The sequence below is a fragment of the Triticum urartu genome, chromosome 4A (assembly GCF_056163025.1).
Source record: "Triticum urartu cultivar PI428250 chromosome 4A, HENAU_Tu73, whole genome shotgun sequence".
NCBI lineage: Eukaryota > Viridiplantae > Streptophyta > Magnoliopsida > Poales > Poaceae > Triticum > Triticum urartu.
Genome location: NC_141876.1, coordinates 591,577,084 through 591,592,970, shown reverse-complemented (window position 1 = coordinate 591,592,970; position 15,887 = coordinate 591,577,084). Strand labels below are relative to the sequence as shown.

Here is a 15,887-nt window from a genome sequence, read left to right as displayed (position 1 = left end):
ACCCTCTCTTGTCTAGCGCTAACAATGTCGTCCTATCTCTGGCTCATTCCAGGCTCGGTCTTTTGTAGGATTATTCTCGCCGATGTTCTTTGTATTATCATAAAAGTTGATGAATAGATTGAAAGTTTTTTCGGGAAAAAGAAAATTTCCTCTCCGGTGATGCCGCGGCCAACCGTGTCATTCGCAGAATTGACTGACGCACGAACCATTTTCGGTCAATTTCAAATAACAATCACGGAAAAAAAAAAGTGAGCATAAAACACGAATGCTCCAGCACTACCAACTGGCCGAAGCAGCTACCATCTGAGATGGTGACCAACGGTAACTTTCTATTTTCACCCTTTGTTTATACGACCCCACTGACCTTGGTCTTGGTCTTTCTCTGCTCTCGTCTGGAATCTGGATGCCCATTGGCCACAGCCACAAGACCCGCTCGCCATAAGTCTCCGGCTCCAGCCTCTCTTCTGGTCACCGGCCCCTCCCCCTCCTCGCCGGACTTCGCGCTCCAGCTCCACGCTTCTCTCCCCGTCCCCATCCGACCACCAGCCAGGCGAGGCAAGCCATGGGCACCTTCTGGGAGTACGAAGAGTGGAACTGGACCAAGATCGCCATCTGGGCGGCGATCCTGCTCGTGCTCGGGGGCGTCCTCGTCGTCCTCATCCTCGCCTTCGCCGTCATCAAGCCGCCGACGGCCATGTCCGAGGACGCCCTGCTCACGCGCTTCGACCTCGCCCCGTCGCCCAACTCCACCACCGCCAAGTCGCCGCTCCAGCTGCTGTCCTACAACGCGACGGCGTTTGTGTCGATGCGCAACCCCAACCTGCACTACGCCATCAGCTACGGGCTAGTGGCCGTGGCCTTCTCCTTCAACGGCACCCGCTTCGACGAGTCCGGCACCGTGGCGGCCTTCGACCTCGGCGCCCGGAAGGAGACCACGCTGCGCCTCAAGGTGGGCGGCGTCGACCGGGCGCTGCCGAAGCTGCCGCCCGCCGGCGCGGCGGAGTTCGCCAGGCAGAAGGAGGCCGGCAGGTTCGAGGTGGAGGTGCGGCTGGACACGGTGATGCAGTACAAGGGGCGCAAGACCAAGTGCCCGCTGGCCGTCATCTGCCCGGTGAGCCTGCAGCTGGTGGACCCGGACGTGGCCGCCACCTCCTTCCAGAAGTCCAAGTGCACCATCCTCCGGGCCAAGATCTCCGGCTGCTAGCCGGCAGCCCCGGCGCCCGCCATTGCTTTGCTTGCCACCAGCTAATTTCCTTGGATTTCGTTTCGTGCTGTAAAAATGTAGTGTGTTGTCGACGGGTGCTGGGTTCGTCGCTAGTGCTGGTGCAGAACAAGCATCAATTCTGCTCCTCTTTCACATGGGAAACGTGGGATTTTTCATTTGTTGGTGGTCGATTAGATTTAGAGGTTGCTGTTGCTGTACGTGCTTGGTACGGAGTAGATTCGATGCCAATGTCATGATCATTAATCAAACTTGTTGCTTGCTCTGTGCTGATTCATGTGGATGCTTGATGGAATGTGCACTGTAATTAATTTGGTTGATGTTGCTAGGAGGAGGAGTTGCCATGACTTTGAGAGTTGACCAGCGACTGGTTTGTTGGGGGCATGTTGGCTCTGTCGGACCTCGGACGCACAAGGTGGAGGCAGCTAAACCTAAACTGAACGCGGGGGGGTTGTTGAGGCCATGATTGGGAATGACAGAGAGGAGAGGCCAGCATTCTAGAGTACTTACTACAGAGACAAGGACAAAAAACGCGTTGTCCAGGAGTCTAAAGTTCCTCCATCTTCACCTCTAACAGTTATGTAATGCTTGCGTCGCTGTAACGGCAAAGAACACGTTCAGAAAGCGCGTCCGTGGCAAAGTTAAACAACACGTTGAGTACAACAACCGAGAGAGAAACAGACAGACAGACAGTCACACCCTTCTCTGTCTTCACCATTACCCCTTTTGTAATCAAAGGATTTGGTAGTAGCTCTCATGCCAACATTCAAAACAATCGCACTACTCTTGCAATGACATGATATCTGGTTACTGACAGAACGGCCGGCATCGGAATATTTGAATCGCTCGCTGAAGCATTTCACCAACACACAAAGCTTGCGTACCATTGCATTGACAAAAGAAATATTATAACTACAAATAAGGGTGCAACACATGACACGAACGCGGGCCTTGACATCGCGTCCAAGAAGAAAACGACATCCACAGACGTTGTCGTTGCCAGAATCGGCAAGCCAAGCAGGGATTTCTCTCTAGCCTGAGGCTGAGCAATTCCATAGCCACCATCTCCGGAAACGAAGATGAGAAAGCCAACGTCGGTCGGAGCCACCATGTCGGAAGGGGGTTGGCGGGGTTGCATCTGCCGTCGAAGAGTGGCACCTCCTCCGAACCCACGAGCATTGGATCTGGTAAAATGTGAGGTTTTGAGGCATACAAGGTAGGGCAAGCAGCGAAGCAAACCACGAGGGGGTTGGGCGACGGCGAATAGCAACGCCAGCAGGTAGGACTAGAGGGACGTAGATCCTAGCTGTCGTGGCCATAACCGTCGGGGCGTAGAGGAGCCACGCGAGCTGGAAGGAACACAGTTGTTGGGTCGCCAAGGCCGGAGCCACCCGACAGAGGACGCCGACAACCATGAACACCGGAGGGACGAGGGTCCAAGGTCGCAGGGGGCGGAGCAGCGCCAACAAGTACCCGCCTTGAGGGGCTTCGTGACTGTCACTATCAGTGTAGTCTTGTCGTCAACCACGAGAGCCCTCACCGTGGCTCAGGGGAGAGGAAGGGCCGCCGGTGATGAAGGGGGCTGACTGCGGGAAGTCAGACCGCGAGCACCTCCGCGACCGGCTGCGGTACCGGCGACTTTGAGGGTTGCAACGACTGTAGGATGATGGATAGAATGTGCATTGCAGTGCAATTTCGTTGATGTTGCTGGGAGGAGTTGGCATGACTTTGAAGGTTGACTAAAGGCCTGTTCGGATTTCCTCCGGCTCTGTAACTCCGTTCCGGAGCGGAGCGTCAGCCAGTTGTAATTTATAAAGCGGCTGAAACGATACTCCGTCCGCTCCGCTCCATGATCGAGGACTGAATGGTTGCCGAACGCAGCCTAAGTGACTGGAACGCAGCTTCGGTGCCTTAAAGACACCTGCCTTTGGGTCACTGACATGTGGGCCAACCACCTGTTTGGCTCACATGTCATAGACACAAAAGTAGGCGCTTAAGGCACAAGGTTGAGGCAGCTAAACTGAACGCATGCTTGTTGAGAGTCTTGAGACCCTGATTGGCAACTGACAGAGAGACAACATTCTGATCCCCTGCATCCGGAGACGGACAGGGACCACGACAAAAAAACGCGTTATCTAGGAAAACACTCGGATGATACCGTACTTCAGAAAACGCGTGCCAAAATTAAAGAACACATCCAGTACAGTAGAGAGAGAGAAAAGACGGTCACACCCTTCCCTGTTCATCTCCAAGGCAACCCGCAATTTTCTCCTGCATCCGTTTGCGACAGGGGACCAGTCTATGGACATGAATGCGGGAGGCCTCCATCCAATGTAATCATGTATATGTCCGTTAGTAAATTTAAAATTAAATGTACTGCGATCCACCTAGTCCGTCAGACCACACCAGCGCTGGATCGCATGTCGAATCACAACCAAAAATAGACAAATATGCTTAGCTTTTACATGCCGAATTTGAAAGAACATCAGTCCAGCAGTCCGTGCATTTCTGTCCTGCCGGACCGGCAATCCCAGCCGTCTGCTCACCGATCAAGGAGGTGCCATCGCCGCTGCGTAGGTAGCCTCTGCCTCTGCGCTCGTGTCCGCGTACGCCTTTGCCACGTCCTCATTCTCCGCGGCCGCCAACTGATCTTTCTGCCACTGCAACATCTGGTAGCAGACGGATTGCACGATGATTCATGCGCCCGCATTTAGAGAGTCCATATTCAAGGTCAACATTTTGGCGTCCTCCGCATTAGCGGTGATCTTCAACTTCTCTTCCTCGAGCGCGGCCTTCCTCTTTTCGATCATGGTCCTCTCTTCGAGTTTGAACTTCTTGTCCGTCGCCTTCATAGTTTGAACCTCCCCACCTTCTTCTCCTCCTTGATGTCTGAGCGCCTCACGCATACCTCGTCCTTCTTCGCCAAGATGTCCTCGAATCTCTCCATCAGCTTGGCCGCCGCACCTTCTCGCTTCGCCTCTCCTCCTCCCACTTCTTCCCCCATAAATTTCTTCTAATCTTCTTTGGCGTTCTTGGGTTGGGTCGGTAAGGTCACCGGTTTCTTCCTCGTTGGCTTGGGCGGCGGTCTTGGCAATGAAAAGGTTCTACTCCGGTTGCCCATTCAATTTCAACCAACAATGCATGATGGTGAGGAGGCTACAAAGAGAAACATTGTCGACAATTCATATTCGTCTAGTGAGCAACAAAACAATACATGTCCGGCTAGTGATCAACAAAACTAAAGCATATCAGGCTAGTGATAAACTTACTTCCTCGATGATTTGTGCACTGCTAGGCCACCGTGAGATGAGATGCTTCAAGTGCCCACAATATTTGGACACGATCTCTTAGATGGTGTATCATCGATGGTTAAGGGACTTTCATTCACGGTTGCCGATGAACGCGTCGAAGTAGGGCGCGAAATGCTTGTGTTCATGAAACTACATGTGAATGTTCCTCAAAAAGGTTGTGCCATTTTGCTCCGTGACATGGATTAGATCAGTGCTAATGGCCAAGCTATCGCACAATAGCTTGTCCTTTCGCATGTTGAAGCTTTCTCCTCTTCTTCGGATTGTCGACTGTATCATCCGGATCATCGTCGTTGTCGTCCTCCTCCACCTCCTTCCCCTCCAGCTGCTGCTCTTGGGCGACCAAATTCTGCTATTTTCGTTGTGTGCCATCGCTGGTCTGGGTGTAGGACTGTTGCGTGGTCGTTTGGGTGTAGGACTGATGCTACTAGTAGTTGCCAGACTGGGTGAGATCCAAGTCTTCCACCTGCCCGTCCTCATAGCCCACTCCTCCTCCCTCGCCTCTGTCGTGGATGATGTCGAGCATCTCCCTGTCCGCGTCGTACGATGGCTCCTCCGCTCTAGGCATTGCAGCGAACAACGTGAGGGCACCCATCTGCTTCCCAGACGCCGTCCGTGCCCGAACGAGCTACGGCGAAGAATACTCGGAGAAGAGCGACGTTGAGTTAACGACGACGATATAAGGCACCGTACAGGCGGGGGTTCTGAGCTGCTTGGCGACATAGTAGTACGGAGGCTTGTAAGGCTCCGGCCACGACGCCGTCTGTACTGTGTGTGCGCCCGTCTGGTGGTGTTCGCCACGGTCGTGCCGACCGCCTCGTCCGCCACGACCTCCACCTCCATCGACACCACCAGGCCCACCAACAACCAACCACTTCTTGAGCTTCTCCTCCTTTGCGGCCTTCAATTTGACGCGGCGAGTTTGCCGCGTCGCAAAGCTGGTCTTCCGGGCGAGCGTGATGTTCGGATCCTCTGGCACCTTCGTCGGTTCCATCCCCGACAGGTTCTTCGATGGTTCCATGCGCCGGCGGCGGAAGGAAGGCGAGGGTGAGAAAAGAGCGGGAATTGGACGGAGAGCGGTGGGGGATGGAAGACGAGAGTGGGGAATTTTGGCATAAAAATAGTGCGGGATGGTACAAAAGCACGGGCTCCGCCTTCCTTTTGGGTGGGCCGGGAGGGCAGAGAGCAACGTTTCGCGTGTCCGGGTTCCAGCAAAACCCTCCACGTTTTTCTCGTGTTCGGGGGGCTATTTTATGGTGCCTTACAAACCAGATAAGAGGGGTTATTTTATTGCAGACGATCTCTCTTTTTTTTGCCTACATTTTTTCAAATATAATGTCACATATTAAAATAGGTGCAAAGCAACTACTCCCTCCTTCCATCTATATAGGGTCTAATACGTTTTTCGAGCCTAACTTTGATCAAATACTAGGGCAATAATATATGACATGCAACTTACACAAAGCACGCTGTTAAATTCGTGTGTGAAAGGAGCTTTTAATGATATAATTTTCACATTGTGCATGTCATGTACTATTAATCTTGTCAATAGTCAAAGACGGTTTTAAAAAATGCATTATGTCCTACGTAGATGGAAGGAGGGAGTAGGCCGAAATGTGAACCCGTACAGCGCACGAAGAAAACGGTAATGGCATTACGGAGATTATTATATGATCATCGTGCTTGCCCTACTAGTTTTCGCCTATTTTGCACTGGTCAAACTTTTATTTTTTCTACTTGGGCATGCACGCAAATACCAAAAGATGCCGGAGTGGCAAGGAAAAACAATCACACGGATCGCCAGAGGTAGTGATGGATGGCTGTGGTTGGAACACGGGGCCACCCAATCGCTCCTGCCATCATCTCCCTCCTCTGCACCACTCAAAACCACACCCCCTCCCATCCTCCCTCTGCGCCAGCCTCCCTCTCTTCCTCGCCCAGCCGGCCATGGAAGCTCTGGCCGTCGCGTCGCCGGTCGCGGCGCGGCCGCAGCCCCGCCGACGATGCCTCGCCGCAGGTTCTTGTAATTCTCAGTCGCCCAGCTAATCGAGCTGCATTTCCGTAACTTGTTCTTCTAGTTCCCTGTTGTGCATGTAGTGGTCAGGTGTGATCAAGTGCTGTCTGCTAATTCGTTCATTCAGACTTCAGAGAACAGATACACGGTGCATCACATCAGTTATAGCACCATAGAGTGGGTGATGTGCTACGTGCATCGGTGGCTGCTAGGTGCGTGGGCACATGATCTGCCCAGTCCCTGGATCTGCCCACCTTCTTCTCCTCTGGGAAGGGCAGGATGTACTTGGAAACGATATTTCTTTCAGCAATCTGCTTTCATTTATGATGGCATACCAAAGAAATTGAAGCAAACCCAAAGTCACATTGCGGTTCTCCAAAGTCGCCGTCTCTAGTTTAGGCCCGCCCTTCGCATATCCTCGCCTCCGGTGATGAAATCTTCGTATGCTTTCTCTATGATTTTTGTTTTTCAAAACAAGCAGAACCTTTAATGTTTGTAGATCTGAGAAAACCAAGGTTTTGCTTATGGATGCTTAGTTCCAGTTATGCATGATACTGCATTGCGAGGCAAGGCTGTGATAGTCCACATTACATCAAGCCAACGCTGTCAGAATCGTAATCGGTTCAAAACCCCATGGTAGGATCGCCAAATCGTGGAGTTCCAAACCAAATCAGGATCAAACGAACAGCAGGTCTATCTCCGCGGACACTCAGCTTCTGTTATGCATGACAGTGCACTGGAGGCCAAGTTGTGCCAGTCGACAACACGCCAAGGGTTTCAGAATAGTGGATTATGAATCGCGATCAGAACTCCAAATCGTGTTGATTATATTGGTTAGAATCGTAGAATCAAACTGATCGATTTAGATTGTAAAGTCGTAGAACGGACAACATTGCAGCGTGCACTATGAATCTGAAATGAATTTCAGTATCTGTCTGACACCATTCCTGATTTCCAGTTTCATCGTGCCAGAGGAGGACGAGCCAGCTGCACACCTCCTTCAGCGGCGTCACGGTGCAGCTGCAGAAGCCATTGCACCCAACGACCAGTTCCCGGCGATCGTCGTCGGTGGTGGCGATGGCGATGACGTCGCGGCCGTCGATCCAGTTCATCCAGGGCACGGACGAGCAGACGATCCCGGACGTGCGGCTGACCAAGTCCCGAGACGGCAGCAACGGCGTGGCCATCTTCACCTTCGACCAGCCGTCGGTGTTCGACTCGTCGGCGGAGCTGGGCGACATCACGGGGTTCTACATGATCGACGAGGAGGGCACGCTGAGCTCCGTGGACGTCAGCGCCAAGTTCGTCAACGGCAAGCCGGCGGCCGTGGAGGCCAAGTACGTGATGCGCACCCCCAGGGACTGGGACCGCTTCATGCGCTTCATGGAGCGCTACTCCCAGGCCAACGGCCTCCAGTTCCTCAAGAAGTAGCCATCTTCATCCATCCAGTCCATCATCATCATCCATGAATGCATCTTTGATTCTTCTTCTTCTACTCATTTTTGTTTCATGGATTCCTGACAGAAACTAGCTGCTATATATAGCTGCATTGAGTTCAGTCATCACTGTGACTGTTGATTTGTGTGCTCTGTGACTGCGTACCTTGTTCATTAAGCATGAGATGCTTGATTCTTCATGCTGCTTTCTCTCCTTGATTCTTTGATAATATGCTTTTCTGAACAATCCTCGTGTTTATATTCTGAGGATGATGCCATGCCACCTTTTAAAACACTAATAACACATGCTTTGCAAAAGCTCATGTAGGTTGTAGAGTGCCCGCTTTACCTCTTTCTTGCAGACCGCAACATCACAGAGAAATTGCTCCACCGAATACAGACTGCTGCACGCATGTTGCGGCGGATGGAAAGTATCGACGATGATCACGGAAGGGATCCATATGAGTAAATTTTCAATCTCAATGAGGAAGGTGGGCTAAATTTACATGATACAGTTACAATATAACACTGTACAAGCCAAGGGTGAAGAGGTATTAGAAGGGGGGTGGTCATAGTGCTGTCAATAGTACAACACATCAGTACACTAAGACAGCTCCTTGGACTCCAGAGCACTACATGGTGGTGCGCGACGATGGTGCCTTTCATATATCATTCAGGTGTGTGTCCTTGAGCCGCTTGTACTGTGATGCAAAGTACCTGGGTATGTCGACGGGCGATCAGTCATCGATTATCTGATGTCTGTCCGCTTCGGCGTAACTGGCTGAAGATTGATTCGAGGAGGCGCCATGAGCAGTGCTGTTGCTGCCACGGCAATGCAGTAGCTGCACCTGGAGGCTCTGGATGAGCTCGGTGAGTTGTTGGATGTTCTTTTCCTGCGCCAGTATTATCTGTAGATTGATACATAAACTTGTGAGTGTGGAATGTTAATTTGAACCCGCACAAAAGGGATGGAAACAAGAAAACCGCCGTGTGTGTCATAGGTACTGGTACTGAACACCTGCTTATCAAAAACTGTCGCATGAAGCGCAATACTTCCCTAAAAGTTCTTATGTAGTAAAGCAATCACCATACCAGTAAGCCTAGCTGCATAATGTATCAATTAATTGAGGAAGATTGCATACACCTTCTAAAAATAAAGCCATTGCCTCTTTCTTCAGATAACAAACTTATGCTATTCCCGTTCTACCGTCAGATCCATCACAAAGCATAGGCGTTGAGAAAGAGTAATAATTAGCACCATGATCATGACAAAGAAACAGGGCTAAATCTGTATGCTCCAAATATAGCAGAAAGTGAATAATAAATGATCATGAAACTTCCACAGGTCACTCAACTTCTTCGCTAAGCAATACTTACATATATTGTCAAAGTTTAGAGAGGGGATGCGCTAAACTCAAAACTGACTTTCTTGGAACTGAACTACAGTATATCATAATTAAATGGAAAGAAAGGAGAGAAAATATAGAACATTCCGACATAAATGCACACAGATTATTCTGAAGACAGCTACTAGTATCATGCCATACAATTTAATTATCTCAATCGACATTATATTAGCATCAGAAAAGAAAAGTTGGCTGCTAGAGAGGACGAAATGAAAGCAAAAGAACTAAGTTTGTCACACATCACAGGTTTCAATCTGTTTTCGCAGAGGATACTTCTGGTGGTGGTTCCAAACTTTCAATCTACATGCTCAAAGTTATGTGCAATGGCACCGTAAATATTTTCCCGCAAAATATAATGGCAGGGGTATGCGCTAAAATCAAATTAGAGCAAGCGCAATTTGACAAACGACAAATATATAATTAAATGGATAGAAAAAAGAGGAAATATAGAACATTCCGACATAAATGCACACAGATTATTCTGAAGACAGCTACTAGTATCATGCCATACAATTTAATTATTTCGATCAACATTATGTAGGATCAGAAAAGAAAAGCTGGCTGCTAGAGAGGATGAAATGCAACCAAAAGAACTAGGTTGGTCACAGGTTTCAATCTGTTTTCATAGAGAACACTTGTGGTGGTGGTTCCAAATTTCCAATCTATGTGTGTTCAAAGTTCTATAAACGCTACCATATGCCAGCACCAATTCTTTCGCAACATGTACAAAACACGGTAGCACAACAAACAATGGCAATAAATAGGGGTGCCTCCAAAAAGATAGTACTAGATAATTTCCCGCCAAATAGAATGCCAATGGCGTGCGCTAAAATCGACCTAGAGCAAATGCAATTTGAGAAACGACAAGAACGGCAGGAGAGCGGCTCACTCACTTTCTCTTTAACGGCATCTTCCCTTACGACCTGCGGTTGCTGCCTCCGCCGCGTAGCTTCCGGGCTCGCCTCGGCCTCGCCGATCTGCTGCTTCCACTCGAACTGCGATGATATGATGAGCACGAGCAGGAGGAAGACGAGCACGATCGGCCTCGAATTCATCACCGCAGTCAGCAGCAGCAGCCAGAGACCTACAGAAACACATGCCACCGTCAGCTCGTCACAATCTCCCGCGAAACAATCTCTGCAGCACAGACGAGCCTAATGCCTATTCATGTGTACTGCAAAAATTCCCCCAAAAGGGCCGAAGTCAGGGAACAAGTGAATAACACAAAGAGGCTAGATCAAGTAGGAGTAGTATTTATCAAAGTCCAGTCTGTGGGCTAGAGGGATCGTGGTGGCGCGACGAACTCAAGCACAGAGGAAACGGGGAATTTGACTCGAACGGGCAGCGCCCACGGATCAGGACCGGCCTGGCCGTCCCAGCACGAGAACTGCCCGGGGGATCCGGCGACGATCTCGCCCGAATTTGAACCCTAGAAGGATGATAATAAAATTACTGCTGGGTGGGGGGAGATCGAACCATCGCAGAGGCGGGCCGCGCAATCGGGTGGCCGGTCCGGCCGAAAAGCTCCGGGGAGTCTCCTCTCTGCGCCGAACAGCCGCGGATCTGATCTGCCTCTGCCGCCGGCTGCCAGCCCTAGCCGCCGCCACCAACCTCGGAGATCGATAACTGAGACTGCTTCCTCTCTCGTACCTCTGCTTTCCGTTCCGCCGCCGCCCCCTGTTTTCCTGCCCCCTTCCTTCTCCCTTCGTGCGGCGCAGTCGGCCAAACGCTGGCTGGAAAAACCGATGACGCGATGCGTGTGCGATACCTTGGAGGCATCATTGCTGACGTGAAGCAAAGGGCGGAACCGTTTGCAAGGCACGTGTGTGTTTCTAGATTGTCAAAAAAACTGTAACATTGTACGTACAAATTTTGGGGGTCAATTATGACATTCCAAAAATGAAGCGAACTATCGTTCGTGATTATATATTCATATTTAATATAATTCTTCACCTAAATATTAGCTCCCACGATGACCCATTGTATAGCTCGTCGTGTTTGAGGACCGGTTGCATATTACTGCGTTGAGTTCGAGAAGGACGACATGTTGATGTCGGCCATGCTAATTTTTTTTGTCTATTCATTTTAAGTATTTGTGATAGTGTATAATAGACTTTGGAGTAGCACCATAACTTAAGGCAATAAATAAAAGTATCCATACTAAGTATGAGGGACAAATCTAGCTCCACTAATATTAAAAGCATGAGAGTTTTACCCCATGAAAAACTATGCTTGTATGAGTGCTAAACAAAAAACATAGTGCGTATACAAAACGCACAAGAGACATGGTAAAGAAATCGAGAGATGACGAGTGTCATTTGTCGAAAGCGCCACAGGGAAAGCATCATTGGAGATAAGTCCTTTAAGCTCCCTGCACACACCCATCCTGCAACCGCCACCAACCTTCAGGACCACCGTGACGCTTGCCAGAGGCTATTGCCGTCGGATGTGAGGCTTTGAAAGGCTACATACAGAACCGATGCGAGCAACGAGTCAATTGTCGGTGCGGCATGTCGGTTGGGGGAATGTTCCCGTGTTGACCTATACCCAGATCCCCCGACGATACCGACAAAGAATATCAAATCCTCCACAAGCAAACTTTCAGCCATGCACTTTGACGTCATGTTGGATCGACAAACAATAACACCATGCACACCAGGGGGGAATAAAAGCACGTCACCACCGAGTGGACAAACAAGCACGCGAGACCACCCACTCTTTGATGTTGCCGTGGTGAGCAGGAGACTATGGCCAGCTTATTCCATGTGACGCCACCCTTGCCACTCTGGTTCCACCAAACGGGAAACCGAGCCTTCCTTCATGTGATGCTACGCTTGCCGCTCAAGTGCCACCAAACGAAAAACTGAGCCTTCCTGGGGAGGGGGGGGGGGTTGAAAATCGTTGCCATACTGTCAGTCAACACGATCCTCCTCCGCCTTCTCTCAAAAGGGGAAGAGATCGGAGTAATGTTTTACTTTTCCTACCGAAAACATAATTGCCTTTTAGGGAAGAACGTAATAGTTTTTTGGCTGTACCGAGGGCAGGGTTGGCTCCACTCTCCTTTTTCCCTCTATAGGAACCTGTTGGCCTGTTTGTCTCTCTTTCTTTCCAGTAAGAACCTGCTGGCTTTCACTCTCAACAAACTCTACATACCAAGACATCTCAAAAAGAAAAACTCTACATACCAAGAGAGAGAAAAAAACCCTCTCCACACCCAAAATAAAAACTTTGCATACCAAAAAGGGTGCGGCCTGCCGTGGAGCATTTTACAGGCGGCCCACCCACCCACCCATCCACCAGGTTGTGAGCCCACCGAACCGAGAGAAAGAAAGGGAAGAATAGCTCCCCGAAGCACGCGGCGGCCTGTCCGATCCCACGCCCAACGACGAAGATTCCTACGGTTACGTCCGGCCCCGCCTGTCAGCCCACCACCGGGGAAAATATCTCGCGCCGCCGGGATTTAGGGTTCCAACGTTTCCACTCTGGGATTCCTACTACTCTACTACGGGAGGTATATAAAATCCCCGCGCCAGTACTGTACGACGCGGTCTCTCCTCCGCCCATCTCTGCTCCGGTCAACCAAGTTCCTCCTCCGCTTCCCAAGCCGCCCTCGTCTCCGCCCCCCTCCCCCTCGCAGGTGAGGTCCCGCGCCACCTCCTCCGGCGACCAAGTTTCGATTGCAACGGGAGACTGTCCCGCGGTGGCTCTCCGGTCGAGTTTCGGCCCTGTTTCCGACTCGAGCGGCCCGCGCGTTTGCTCAGGCGTCTGGTTTTGGTTAGAGAGCGTTGCAGAATCAGGTCGGGTGGTTGATACTTGATAGCCTGCTACTCCGATGCCCGCGTCGTTGCTGCTCCTTCTGCCTCCGGGATTATGAATCCCCCAACGGCAGGGCACATCTAAGATTTAAGCTTACTGTAGCGCTGTTAGGCAGTTCATGCCCCGCCTAGATGGAATAACTGAGCATGCTTCTAGGGCATACAGTGTATGTTAAGAAATTATTAAGCTATAGCCTTCTGCAAAATTCATTTCCAAACACAGGGCACAGAAAGGAAGATCCAGCAGAATCGCTTTTCCTTTATTTTGCAATTTAGCCTGGGCCCAGGGGCATCTCAGTACAGCGAATCTGCCATGCCATTATGTTTGATGTCCAGCTTCTATTCTGTCCAATGTTCATAGGCGTTCCAGCTTCTCTTCTGCTGTGCTGCGCTGCTTCTGCTTCCTGTAAACTATCCTCTTCTCCACAAAAAGATATCCAGTTTAGCTTAGAAGAGCTAATGATACTGCCTATTGACAAATTGCCATGGTCAGCCTTTTTTTTAGCTGGCTAAGATGTACCAACTCTTTGCGGTACCTATGAAGCACTTACCGCTTAGGAGGTTGAATGAACAGAATATTTGTTGATCGCCATATAATCTCTGTATTGCTCTTGTTCTTTTCGCAAGCTCTAACAATTTCTTACCTGCCCATGTGTTGGATGCGTTTGTTTATCCTCCCAGTGATGGCTGATGAGGATGAGTACCGATGCTTCGTTGGGAACCTGTCCTGGTCCACAACTGATGAAAGCCTCAAAGATGCATTCTCAAAATACGGCAAAGTTACCGAGGCAAAGGTGACTTCCACAATCTCTTGGTCATTGATTCTCTGTTTACAATTCAACAACTGCATATGTTTGCATTATTTTCCTGATCCTACGCTCAGCGTCTGATAGAGCATTGATGAAGCAATTTTTATGCCTGCTACTGGACTATTTTTGTCACTAGTTATTTACTTATTTTGTCTCAGAGATCAATCTTTACCTCAGTTCTGTGTCCAACCTGCTACTGGACTCTTTTCGTCACTAGTTATTTACTTATTTTGTCTCATAGATCAATCTTTACCTCAGTTCTGTGTCCAGCCTTGATACAATAGAGCTTTAGGACATACGGTTGCATATCTATACAATCCCAAGTATTGATTATATGTGGAATGTTTTTTGTTTACTTGTTATTAGTTCCTGAATTGTTTTACAAATATTGGCTTTATATTGGTTGATTGAGTGATGCCTTTTCACCTTCACAACTGTTCCACATATACACTTTGCCGTTTATTCATCATGAGCTTTTATTTATGTTTGTTTTCTGGTAATGTGCAGGTGGTTATGGACAAGTTTTCTGGACGTTCACGTGGATTTGCCTTTGTGACCTTTGATGAGAAGAAAGCCATGGAAGAAGCTATCGAGGACATGAATGGATTGGACTTGGAAGGGAGGGCCATCACTGTTGATAAAGCTCAGCCTCAAGGGGTTGGTAGAGATCGTAACGGTGACCGTGATTTTGATCGTGACCGTGGGTCTCGTGGTGGCCGTGACTATGGCGGTGGTCGTGCGCCGCGTGGTGGTGGTGGTGGTGGGGACTGCTTCAAGTGCGGCAAACCTGGACACTTTGCTAGAGAGTGCCCGGATGGTGACGGCGGGAGAGGTGACCGATATGGTGGCAGAGATGATAGGTATGGTGGTGGTAGATCTGACCGTGGTGGCGACCGTTCTGACCGTGGCGGCGATCGTTCTGACCGTGACCGTTCTGACCGTGGCGGCGACCGTTCTGACCGTGACGGTGATCGATCTGAGCGTGGCAGTGACCGATATTCTAGCCGTAGCCGAGATGGTGGGAGCGGGGGTGACCGCTACAGTCGTGACCGATCAGGTCCGTACTGATAGCCAAGATCTTGAGAAGTGTGTTTCATCCAGGTATGAAAACCCTATCTACTATCATGAGGTGTGTTTCCTTGTATTTGAAACTCTGTGATCATGTATTTGAACTATGATGTTGTACCGTGAGTAAGCAGATCCTTTATTACAGACCATATTACTGACCTGCTTACCATTTCTTCCTGCTTAATGTGAGTCGCATGGACTTAGCCATAATGCTTGGCTCTGGGCCCTGCATGTTTGCTTGATACGCTGCTCGGTGGTTCTTGCTTGGTTGAGAGGTGGCTTGCTGTGTGTTGATGCTCCATCATGTTGGTTGTGCTCATACGGGATACGTGGGTTACGTGGGAGGCATACCATGTTGTTGTTCCTGTGGTACCGGGAAGGAAACGGTCAGCTAAACTTTGCTTGAAAATTTCATCGCAAGAAAAAGGGGGAGGTGACAATCATCGGTCCGTAAAAGGAAAAGCAAACCGGTAATCTCTTTCAATGCTCTGTTTTCGAGATTGAGTTTAGCTATCAATCTTAATGATCTTCTGTTTTGGCAGGCCCCCTTTTGGGTTGCTTATTTTGTTCTGGATCGGTTTCGTTGGGTTCTTCCTTCCGTTGTTGTCTAATAATGACTGAGGTCATGTTGGTTGATTCCAATCTGTGCCAGTATACCATAGCCATTGGAGGTCCCCTGCTTCTCTGCAGCCTGCCTAAAAATGTTGGTCTGTGCCTTTGCCGCTGTTGCTCGGCTTTGCTACCTGGTCACTGGAGTTTGTCCCTGTTGGTCGGCCTTGCTACCTGGTCGCTGGAGTTTGCTAGCTGTT

At 49.8% G+C, this 15,887-nt stretch overlaps 4 protein-coding genes across 5 annotated transcripts; 3 read left to right on the top strand and 1 right to left on the bottom strand.

The window, feature by feature from the left end:
• Positions 1-238: 238 nt before the first annotated feature.
• Positions 239-1,487, top strand: LOC125554352 (uncharacterized). The gene has a single exon (XM_048717926.2). It carries the CDS (start codon positions 563-565, stop codon positions 1,202-1,204), a length of 642 nt encoding a protein of 213 aa, XP_048573883.1. The 5' UTR covers positions 239-562; the 3' UTR covers positions 1,205-1,487.
• A 4,840-nt stretch (positions 1,488-6,327) lies between these two features.
• On the top strand, positions 6,328-8,180 carry LOC125553048 (photosystem II reaction center PSB28 protein, chloroplastic). Of its 2 annotated transcripts, none has more exons than XM_048716799.2 (2): positions 6,328-6,547; positions 7,503-8,180. In XM_048716799.2, the coding sequence occupies exons 1-2, from the start codon at positions 6,343-6,345 to the stop codon at positions 7,973-7,975; spliced, it is 678 nt and encodes a 225-aa protein (XP_048572756.2). In that variant the 5' UTR covers positions 6,328-6,342; the 3' UTR covers positions 7,976-8,180. The 2 variants fall into 2 exon arrangements, with proteins under 2 accessions (XP_048572756.2, XP_048572755.2); XM_048716798.2 differs by having other exon boundaries at positions 6,328-6,553.
• A 262-nt stretch (positions 8,181-8,442) lies between these two features.
• Positions 8,443-11,131, bottom strand: LOC125553049 (uncharacterized). Its single transcript, XM_048716800.2, has 3 exons — positions 10,863-11,131; positions 10,280-10,470; positions 8,443-8,888 (listed from the first exon to the last, which is right to left on the bottom strand). The coding sequence occupies exons 2-3, from the start codon at positions 10,439-10,441 to the stop codon at positions 8,718-8,720; spliced, it is 333 nt and encodes a 110-aa protein (XP_048572757.1). The 5' UTR covers positions 10,442-10,470; positions 10,863-11,131; the 3' UTR covers positions 8,443-8,717.
• A 1,733-nt stretch (positions 11,132-12,864) lies between these two features.
• Positions 12,865-15,320, top strand: LOC125553051 (glycine-rich RNA-binding protein RZ1A). Its single transcript, XM_048716802.2, has 3 exons — positions 12,865-13,023; positions 13,883-13,995; positions 14,518-15,320. Exons 2-3 carry the CDS (start codon positions 13,885-13,887, stop codon positions 15,076-15,078), a joined length of 672 nt encoding a protein of 223 aa, XP_048572759.2. The 5' UTR covers positions 12,865-13,023; positions 13,883-13,884; the 3' UTR covers positions 15,079-15,320.
• Positions 15,321-15,887: the final 567 nt, after the last annotated feature.

Coding starts and splice junctions, on each gene's coding strand:
- LOC125554352 (XM_048717926.2), top strand. CDS start 563: ATGGGCACCTTCTGGGAGTACGAAGAGTGGAACTGGACCAAGATCGCC.
- LOC125553048 (XM_048716798.2), top strand. CDS start 6,343: ATGGATGGCTGTGGTTGGAACACGGGGCCACCCAATCGCTCCTGCCAT. Junction 6,554..7,502: donor ATGCCTCGCCGCAGGTTCTT/GTAATTCTCAGT, acceptor CCTGATTTCCAG/TTTCATCGTGCCAGAGGAGG.
- LOC125553049 (XM_048716800.2), bottom strand. CDS start 10,441: ATGAATTCGAGGCCGATCGTGCTCGTCTTCCTCCTGCTCGTGCTCATC. Junction 8,889..10,279: donor AAGATGCCGTTAAAGAGAAA/GTGAGTGAGCCG, acceptor ATCAATCTACAG/ATAATACTGGCGCAGGAAAA.
- LOC125553051 (XM_048716802.2), top strand. CDS start 13,885: ATGGCTGATGAGGATGAGTACCGATGCTTCGTTGGGAACCTGTCCTGG. Junction 13,996..14,517: donor GCAAAGTTACCGAGGCAAAG/GTGACTTCCACA, acceptor GGTAATGTGCAG/GTGGTTATGGACAAGTTTTC.